The sequence below is a fragment of the Sorex fumeus genome, unplaced genomic scaffold, assembly GCF_029834395.1.
Source record: "Sorex fumeus unplaced genomic scaffold, SorFum_2.1 ptg000129l, whole genome shotgun sequence".
NCBI lineage: Eukaryota > Metazoa > Chordata > Mammalia > Eulipotyphla > Soricidae > Sorex > Sorex fumeus.
The window spans coordinates 9,607,168-9,617,535 of NW_026606186.1; the positions used below are offsets into that span (position 1 = coordinate 9,607,168).

The window sequence follows — 10,368 nt, forward strand, 5'->3', positions numbered from 1 at the left end:
CAGTAAGTTAAATGGGGCCTGGAGATAGGTCAAGAGGGAGAGTGTATGTTTGCCTACAGGAGTTTTGGGTTTGATTCCCAGTGTTGTATGGTCTCCCAAGGACCATGAGATCAACACACAACTGGGAATGTCCCCATGTACTGTGATATGACCCAGAAACCAAACACTAAAATAATGAATAACAAATAACAATAGGTTGTTAGCACCAGGATGTCATATTTTGATCCAAAATATAAGCATGTATTTATATCTCTATTGAAATAGTATGTAATTATTATTTGAACACATAATTAAAAAGGAGTACCTTGACGGTAGTCCAAAGGCATATAGTTCTCATCTATCATCTCAGCTTGCTCAGACCACTGTCCTTCAGAATGAAACGGCACAATGTCAGATCCACTTAAAGGTGAGAGTGACCTAGATCTCATACTGGACACAAGAGATGAAGGACTAGGAGACGAAGATGGGGATGGCATCTTTGCTTTGGGGAATGATTTCTTCTGAGAACTTTTCTTCATTGCCAAAGTAAAGCCGAGTGCCAAAACCTGTAAGAGTTTTCAGATACATAGTAAGATAAATTGTTAGAGCTTTGAAAATGACCTAACTCAATTCTAGATCGTTTAAGACAACAAGTTATAACTAAAAAAGGTACAGATGTTATAATCCACACTACCCCAAGGTGATGAAGCAGGTATCATTTCAAACACTACTAATCACCTTACCAGAGGGAAAAAAGACTTCCAAAGGGTCTAACACTGGTACATGCTCTAGTTAGAAGTCTTTCACGTCATTTCTACTGTCAGTTTTTTGGACCAAACTGGTTACACCATCCTTTCTTCCCAAAAGGCAATGTAGGATGTAGGCACCCAACAGTATTTAATACTAGAGAGCACTTCTTCCTCTGCTATTCTTTTGCCTCCCTGGCTACTTGGTTTCCTCAGTTGACTCACATTCCTCTATTCAGTCTTTAAATTCAGAGACCTGCTCCCCACTGAATGGTCTAGGCACCCTTGAAAAATTAACTGATCATATATCTGAAAGTTTATTTGTAGGCTACATATTCCAATGATTTATGTCTGCTTTCATGTCAATACCATATTGCTTTGATTGCTGTAGTTTCTTACTGAGTTCTGAAATCAGGAAGTGTGAGTTCTCCAACTTTGTTCTTTTTATTAGGGTTCTTTCCTTGCACCCCACACCCCAACTTGGCAACTTGGTATGCCCAGTTACTTCATTGTGTTCTTAGTCTTCCTTATCTTCCAGGTCAAGTATATCTTATAAGGTCAACTTATCTTCCAGGTCCACTTCCTCACAATCGCCTCCTCAAAGGGCAAGCTAAGAAAAGTATGTATTATTTTTAGGCAAATAATTCAACTTGCATTTTCTTAAATAACAGCTGGAGCGATTAACAGCGGGTAGGGCGTTTGCCTTGCACGTGGCCAACAGGGCTGACCCGAGTTCTATTTCTCCACCCCTCTCGGGGAGCCTGGCAAGCTACCCGTGAAGTATCCCATATGCCAAACACATAACAAGTCTTACAATGTTACTGGGCCCGCTGGAGCAAATCAATATGAACAACAGGAAGACAGTGACAGTGCCTAACATTTGTCTTCTCACTTACGGAACACAGGTCCATGTGCACTTCTATTCTATACTTCCAGATATTGCCCATTATCTGGTAAGAACTCACAACCTACCTGCTGAATGAATAAATGAATGCACTTACTTTCCATCAGTCCCTCTTCCTCATTAATCACAATTCTGGTCCTGAAGTATTTCTAAACTCCTCTCTACCCAGTCTTCGTAGAACTCCCATCCTTGAATCAACTTCAGTCATCTCTGGCTTCAACTATTCTGACGCGCGCTTTAGGCAGCTCGGGTCTTCCTCCGTCTCGACCCTCAACCTAGTCTCCAACCTCGGACTCAAGAAACAACCACCCCAAAGTCGTGATAGTTCTCATTTGCCTGTACGCCTACACATTGCGGACTCACCCCAATCTGGCCCCAACTTTCGGGTCTAAATCCATCTCTTGCTCATCCCCGCTAGGTCTCCTCTACATCTGAACGGACTCTGTGACTCGGGACTTCCACACGCGAGAAAACACCTGCTGCGGGTTAGGGCATAAGCCACGTGTGGCGGAGGAAGGTGAGTTTCTCAGGGAGCCCCGTGGCGCCCGGGAAGCCCAAGCTTCGACGGCCAGCGTCGCCGGCCTCTTCTTCCCTCTTCTACACTGAAGCACTCGCTCTTCCTCTTTCACGAGTCGCGGCCAATCTCTCGCATCTCGCATCTCGCGCCAGCTGTGGCGACCCGCGCCAGCCCTCGGCTCGCCGTCGCTCCCCTCAGGCACCTGACGCACCTCAGCCCCGTCGCGCTCCGGGAGACGCCGCACCTCACGCTCCCGCTATCCCACCCCCGGCGGCTCCTCTCGCCTCAGTCCCGGCCGCCCGCACCGAGACCTCCTCCCGGACCGGCTCCCGCGCCCGTTCCCAGAACCTCGCCCCGCTCCCGGGCACACGCCCCCGGCCGGAGGCGCTCCCGAGCCGAGGCCTTCCCCGCCCTAGCCCCCGGACCCCACGCGGCCCCATCCCGAGGCCAGAGAACGGCCTCGACCAGGCGGGCCACTCACCGCCTGGGAGCCGAGCCGAGCGGGCCCGCGGGCTGAGATCGGCGGGAGCCGCCCCGGGATTCCCCTTCAGGCGCGTAGCGGCGCGGCGGCCATCTTGTTGTGTTGTGCCGGTTGCCGAGAGGCCGAGCGCGCCGGGGGCGGGGCGGGAGGCCACGCCCCCACGATCCGTTAGGCGGGGCAGGCCACGCCCCCACGGTCCGGCGGGGCAGGCCGGGCCACGCCCCCGCGGCGACTCAGGCAGGGCAGCCACGCCCCCACGGTCCCTTAGGCGGGGCAGGCCTCGCTCCCACGGTCCGGCAGGGCAGGTCGGGCCACGCCCCCGCGGCTACTCGGGCAGGGCAGGCCACGCCCCCGCGGCTGGTCGGACGGGGCGGGGCGGAGCTTCCCGCCGTCTTTGCCGCCTCGGAGGGGACGCACCGCTTCGAGAGGCGGCAGCTCAGCTTCTTTCGTCTGGCTCCCCACGCTAGGCGCCTCCCGGCGACCCCCTGAGCCCAGAGCCGATTTTCTGAACCCAGGGGAAGCTGCAGACCACTTAAGCGGCCGCCTTCATGCTGTCACTAGCCCCACACGTGCGATACTGACTGTGGACCTGGGTGCCTCACCGCCCACTCCTCGTTGCGTGGCTATTTCTGAGGAGAATTCGCTTCTTCCGGGGTCTGGCAGGCCGCCCGTGCATGAAACGCTGAGCGAAGGCAGTTTGGGTTCCACCTCACTCCGAGGTGGCAACGAGTCCAGTCCGGGAATCGGGGTAGCGAATAGCCGCTGGCAGTGGAGATGGCACCTCTGATTGGTGACCTGGGAGGCGCGCGAGGGGCGGCCTGCTGGTGCCAATTTCACGCCAAATTTAGTTGGTGGGCTTGCCGACACCGAAAAGGCAAAGGAGGCAAATCATTCTGTATCTGTCACTCGCCTGACTTTTCCCCCCGAAATCGAACTTAGCAGATGCTGGTGGGGCTGGTGATCCCCGCCTTGTCTTATGCCATGGGCAGAGCTGTGTGAACGCCCTCCCAACCCCATCTCTCCTTTCCAGAACAAAGGGGCCCCAGACAGCGGAAACTCGATGCCAAATGTGAGTGCCAGTCAACTTCAAACACACATTTGCCTCAGAACAGGTACCCTGGGCTGCACCCTAGCACACCTGTATATCTGGGCGTGAGTGGGAAGCAACTGATACCCAGAACACCTTCCAGGCTCAGCCCTCACCAGTTGCTTCGGAGAAATTCAGCCGCATCAGCAGATGGAAAGGAGTCTGGGAAGATCCCCAGTTGCATCAGATATTTCTAAATCGCCCAAAGAGGATTTTGGAACACCAGTCTTCTCCATGTTAAATGAACCGGAACTGTCATTTGAATAGAAAACTGCGTGAAATGCCAAGAAGGTCACCTGAATAGTCTTTTCATTCGTTATCTCCAAGGTCCCTTCTTCTACCCAGCTTTCCATCTCCGAGTACACACCCTGAACCTTGTCAGCCACTAGAGGTTGCACTGCCCCTGAAAGCGAGACACTACCTTTCCCTTCTCATACTCTTTTATTCCCAGCTCGCTTGCTTAAAAGACCTAATCCCAGAGAATTCTTTATTTTAGACACTGTGATTTTTTAACCATATGTTAAAAATGACATGTCAGGGTTTCATGAAAAAAAAAATCCCAACACCAATCTGTCAGCTTCCCTCCACCTTGTCCAAAGACTAGCTTCCCACATCCCCTATATCCCTTATATTTATACTCTTTCTATTAAAGTCCAGTCTCACTTTCCATTGCCTTTTAGTATTTGTGTTTCCTCACTATGTTACTTTATATACCTCATATGAGGCGAATCATCCTGTATCTCCCTCTCTTGACTAAGTTCACTCAGCATGATACTCTACAGATCCATTCAAATAGCTTCAAATTGCATGATTTCATCTTTTTGTATGTCTGAATAGTATTCCATCGCACATATATATTTTTCTTTATTTAATCATTTGTTCTTGGACACGGGTTGTTTCCAGATATTGTGAATATTGCTGCAATGAACATAGGAGTGCAAATGTCTTTTCTGAACAGAGTTTTGGTGTCCTTGTCTATTGATCCTTTCAATCCATGAACAGAGGATGTGTTTCCATTTCCTTGTGTTCTCTTTTATTTCTTGTACCTTTCTTTGAATAGGTCCTTCACAACACCCCTTTGTTATGCTGATTTCTAGGCACTTGATTTTTCTGAAGCACAATTGTGAATGCTAAGTTTTTTAAAATTTATTTTTATTTGCATATAGAAAAGCCATGGATTTCTGTGCATCGATTTTATCACCTGCCACTTTTCTGTACATTTCTTACTTCTAGGACCTTCTTTGTAGAGTCTTTAGGGTTATCTATAGTGGCATGTCAGAAGGATTGAAGGGTCTGGAGTGAAGAAGTTAAACAGGAAGAGTTACCTTATAGGCCACATGAAGAACTAATTTTTTTTTAGGTAACAGTTTCATCTCAACAAGAAATACAAGTGACTTCCAACTTGACATGGTGCCCCCTGCAAAAAAAAGTGTTTGTGAATTACAGAAAAGCAGAATTTCCTAAAAAGTTTCACATATTAGATAAAAAGATGTAGCCATTTCTTATTAAAGTTTACTGTCGTATCATGCTAAGCGAAATGAGTCAGAAAGAGAGGGATAGACATAGAAAGATTGCATTCATCTGGGGGATATAAAGTAACAAAGTATGAGATTAATACCCAAGAATAGCTGAGATCAGCACCAGGACGATTACTCCATAACTTAGAGGCCAGCGGGTATCCTAGAGGAAAGGGCAGTTCAAATAGAGAAGGGAGCACTAAATAAAGGATGTTTGGAGGATCCTCCCAGGAGGGGAGATGCATGTCGAAAGTAGATTATGTACTGAACATGTTTGCCACTCAATGCCTCTTTTGCAGACCACAACACCCAAAAGGAGAGAGAGAACACAGGGGACTGCCCTGCCACAGAGACAGGGGGAATGGGGGGATGGGGGTGGGAGGGATATTATCCATGGTGGTGGAAAATGGGCACTGGTGGAGGGATGGGTATCTGATCATTGTATAATTGAAACCAAAGCACAAAAAATTGTAAATCTACAACTGTAAAAAAAAATAAAATAAAGGGAAAAAAAAAGTTTACTGTCACTGTCCTCCCATTGTTCATCAATTTGCTCTAGTGGGCACCAGTAACGTCTCACAACAAATTGTGAGACTTGTTACCGCGTTTGGCATATTGAATATGTCATGGGTAGCTTGCCAGGCTTTGCTGTGCGGGCGAGATACGGTAACTTGCTGGGCTCTCTGAGAGGGGCGGAGGAATTGAACTTGGCTTGGCCGCGTGCAAGGCAGCCCCTTATGTGCTGTGCTATCACTCCAGCCCATTTATTAGTTTGGAATGTATTCATTGCTGAATCCCAGAGATTCTTTTTGTTTGTTTCAACCCTCACTCCCTCTACCATTTGGATTTATTATGTACCTTCACTGCTATTTCCCTCAAAGTCTGGAATGATATTCATAAAAGATCCATTTTCGGATAATAGCATTCTGCTGTAATTCACTGTCATTCATGCAAGTAGCCATGGAAAGAGATCAGAAAGATAACTCAAAGAGCTGGTACATATAACTTGTATGACAAAATATGAGTTTGATTCCCTATATGTCTCCAAGGCACCCCTGGTTGTTGTCCTGGATGCTTCCATCCTGACTCTACAGTGTGTGACCCTGGTAGCATTCAGCACTACTGGGTTAAAGCACCATTGCATCACAGGCTGAGCATCAAATCACTAAGTTTGTTGACTGAGTATTATGGGGAGAGGCCCTGGATCTCCTGAACATTGCTTGGGAGGCCTCCATCTCAAAATCCAAACAACAACACAAAATACTTTCCCCTAAGGAAGATATATGAACATTTGCCTATCCTTTTGCTCATATATCCTATTTCATCCACTTCAGTTCCTGCTGTCGACGTGCAGCATGGTGAAGGCATTGAGGATACTCAGAATTTAAATGTATGGGGAAAATTCTTTCTCTAGATATTGTTGTTTGGAGATCATACCTGGCAGTGCTCAGTTGCTACTCCCAGCTTTGTGCACAGGAGATGCTCACGACAGTGTTCAAAGGCCAGGAGGTGCCAGTATCAAAGTCAGGCTGCCTTCATGCAAAACTTGACATCCAGTCTGTTGAACCATCTCTCACGTCATTCTGTAGCTCATTTTAATATTTCTCTCAACATGTTAAAATAATATCCCATCCCAAATAGAAATCAGCAAAGGCAAGGAGCGCAAATCTTTCATTCTATATTAGTTTGTATTTATCCAATAATAGACACAACTTTACCTTTTCACTATCTTCTAGTTTGATAATTTTTCTATCATCATTCATGCTTGATATGGTTGAGAACTCAGACGTTGGTTTAAAAATAAGCCCACTGGCTCCAGTTCAGAGAATGTCTGTGAATGCATAAATGTCAATGACGACCATTACCTTGAGGATTTTCATTCACCACGCCTACAATTCCATGAAGCACAACTAATATTTTTTTCACTTCAGTTTTATTTATTTATTTATTTATGTAAATGGAATCACCATAAGGTACAGTTACAAAGCTTTCATGATCGGGTTTCAATCATACAGTGTTCCAATACCCATCACTCCACCAGTGTACATTTTCTACCTCCAGCATCCCCTGTATCCCTCCTGCCACACCAGTCCACCTGAGCCTGCCTCTATGGCAGGCTTTTTTTTTTTGCCTTTGTCTCTCTCCCTCTCTACTTTGGCGCCCTATTAATTTTATACTTTATATAAATAGTTATGGGACTCTTGTTTGAAAAACTCAAACAAGTAATGCATTTGTAGCAGATCACTTTGAAATGTACCATTAAGAATGAATGTTGGGAAAGGAGAGAGAACAAAAGGGAATGCCCTGCCACAGAGGCGGGGTAGGATGGGGGGGAGTTGGGGGTTGGAGGAATACTGGGATCATTGATAGTGGAGAATAGGCACTGGTGGAGGGATGGGTACTAGATCATTGTATAACTGAAACCCAAGCACAACAATTTGTTAGTCTACAACTGTACCTCATGGTGTTTCACTAATAAAAATTTTTTAAAAAAAGAAAATAAAAGAACGAATGTTTGGGTATGGTGCCACCAGCAGGTCAATCTGTACCTGTGAGGTGAGTACATCAGCAACCTGATGGTGCCTTCACACTTCTAGATACCCCAAAATCTCTACTGTGCCTTTGTCCAGACCCCAACAACTTGGGGCCAAGTTTACCAAGAAAGTAAACAGCCAAAAGTTAAGTATGTGGGAGACACACCCACAAACCACCTCCTGCTCAGCTATATAATTGGAAGCAAGGCTTCCTGTTCCTGATCAAACTGCTTAACAGCCAGAATCCCAGAGACTCAGAAACAAATCTCGGAACCCAGGAGCTTTTGGCAGAAATGCATCCAGTCGCTGCAGTAGTTTACTGGCGCTGGGCCACCCCAGCAGGGAAAGGGTGCTGTCCCTCCACCTGTTCCCTCTTGGCGGCTTGGTGGCTGTCATCCTCCAGAGGCCATTGGACTATCAGGTTTGGGCTCCCAGTGATGAGACATGCGGGGCCTCACAAGATGGGGGTGGAGCCGGCTCTTTCCTCCCTGCCCCAACAAGACCCCGAGTCACTGCCCATGAATGGCCTCTCTGGCTCCTGATCAAGCTGCTTAATGGCCATGATCCCAGAAACTCAAGAACAAATCTTGGAACCCAGCAGGTTTGGGCAGAAATCCCTCCAGATTTAATTGTTAAAATTTCACTGTCACTGTCACTGTCACTGTCCTCCCGTTGTTCATTGATTTGCTCAAGCAGGCCCAGTAACGTCTCCATTGTGACAACTGTTACTGTGTTTGGCATATCGAATACATCAGGATAGTTTGCCAGGCTATGCTGTGCAGGCGAGATACTCTTGGTAGCTTGCCGGGCTCTCTGAGAGAGGTGGAGGAATCGAACTTGGGTTGGCCATGTTGGCTGCATGCAAGGCAAATACCCTACCCACGGTACTATTGCTCCAGCAAAATTCAAAAAATTTCAAAATTCCAAAATCGTGCAGCCACCACTGCAGCCGCATAACAGCATATGTTATTCATAATCAGCAAAGAAAACAAATTGTCTACAGTTGCCTTTTCGGCAGATCTGAGTGTTGGGGTAAAATCCCAAATAATAGTGGTGGGTCTGGGGTCGAAATATTGAATAAAATCAAAGTAGAGAGAGAGAGAGAGTAATGTGGAAATCATCTGCTCCACAGGTAGTGGGAGGGAGTGAGGTGGGGCGTATACTGGGGTTTTTGGTCGTGGAAAACGGGCACTGTTGAAGGGACAGGTGTTTCATCATTGTATGACTGAGACTTAAACCCGAAAGCTTTGTAACTATTCTCACGGTGATTCAAAAAATAAACTTATAAAAAAGAAAAAAAATGAATGTTACATTAGATATTGTATTTTGCCTTAGAGAAGAATTTCGGTAGTATTTTGCATACCATGGTATGTCTACCTATCTTATAATGCGGAAAAAAAGTTTAGTAGAACAGAGAGAAAGAAATGGCAAGAACCTCCAGGGCAGAGCAGGAAAAATAAAGTTTATCATTCCCACTGCATTTAACATAAAACCTAACTTGGCACTCAAGACCGCAACACATTGCCCTTAACATCAGTTTAAACATTATCCCCCTTGACCTTGGCCCTGAACTCAGTGTGCTTAAAGATTTGTAGCTCAGGATAGATCACTGCATGAAGTTAGATTCAAATTTGAGAAAACCTAAAGCAGTTTCAGAGCTTCCTTGCTCAATCCTAGTCATTATGGGTTATGTTCAGTCTTAGAACTTTTGGGTACACCTCAGCATTTGCCTTGGGATTTAAGATGTATTCTTAAACTTTAACACAGTGTTGATATACTGTGTTAAAGTATATCAACACAGACCTGATAGGTCCATTTTCAAACCAAATCCATTTTAGGGAAGCTTCAGAACCATTTTCATAACTGAGATCCTCTGTGTGAAGTCCAGAATGATTGTCTCCTCTTGTGATCTCTATATTTTGGATGCTTTCCCAGAGGAAATGCCTCAGACAGATATTCTTATCAAGTGGTATATTGTAAGACTTCTCTCAAGAGAAACCATGGAGCATTACTAGGCAAAAAATAAACAAAGGAAAGGCAAGGTTTAACTGAGGCTTTACCGCAGATGAATTTGATGAGTTCAGTAGTTTAAATGATATTACAAAATGACATCACCTGAGGATGAGAGCCTAGTTGTATTCCCAGAATTTATCGATTGTTACTGTGGACCATTCCTAGTGAATAGAAAATAATATTTTAGACAGTTTTGGGCAAGTCGTCTTTAGTAAATAAAAGGAATTGCCTAGAAAAAGGAGTAATTAGGAGACTTTGGTCATCGACATCCATGGTATCTGTAGGTTTCAATGTACTGTGCTCAGAAAAGGTACAGGTTCAGGGCATTAGCTTCATCTGCTACCGCCAGAAATTATGGAAAATCAGAGTCATCTTCAAGTATTTTATGTCTATGTCCAGCTTTGAAACTTTGTTGTCTTCTCAGTTTTATTCATCAAAGTCAAGTTTCTTTGCTTCAGATTCCAAAATTAGCTGTGGACGCAGACAAATCATCATTCCAATTCTTAGGTTCCTGCTCAGTGGCTTCATTAATAATTAACTAAATTTATTTCAACAAAAAATCTAGCTGAGTTCACAAAGAGGAGAGCAGC

General features: G+C 45.7%; 1 protein-coding gene across 1 annotated transcript in view; it reads right to left on the bottom strand.

Moving 5' to 3' along the window:
* The window catches only part of CNTRL (centriolin), an 85,836-nt gene extending 83,105 nt beyond the window's left edge, over positions 1–2,731 (bottom strand). Inside the window, 2 exon segments of the mRNA XM_056138674.1 lie at positions 305–545; positions 2,628–2,731. Coding sequence (XP_055994649.1) covers positions 305–518 — 214 coding nt within the window. The 5' untranslated portion in view covers positions 519–545; positions 2,628–2,731.
* Between the last annotated feature and the right edge of the window lie 7,637 nt (positions 2,732–10,368).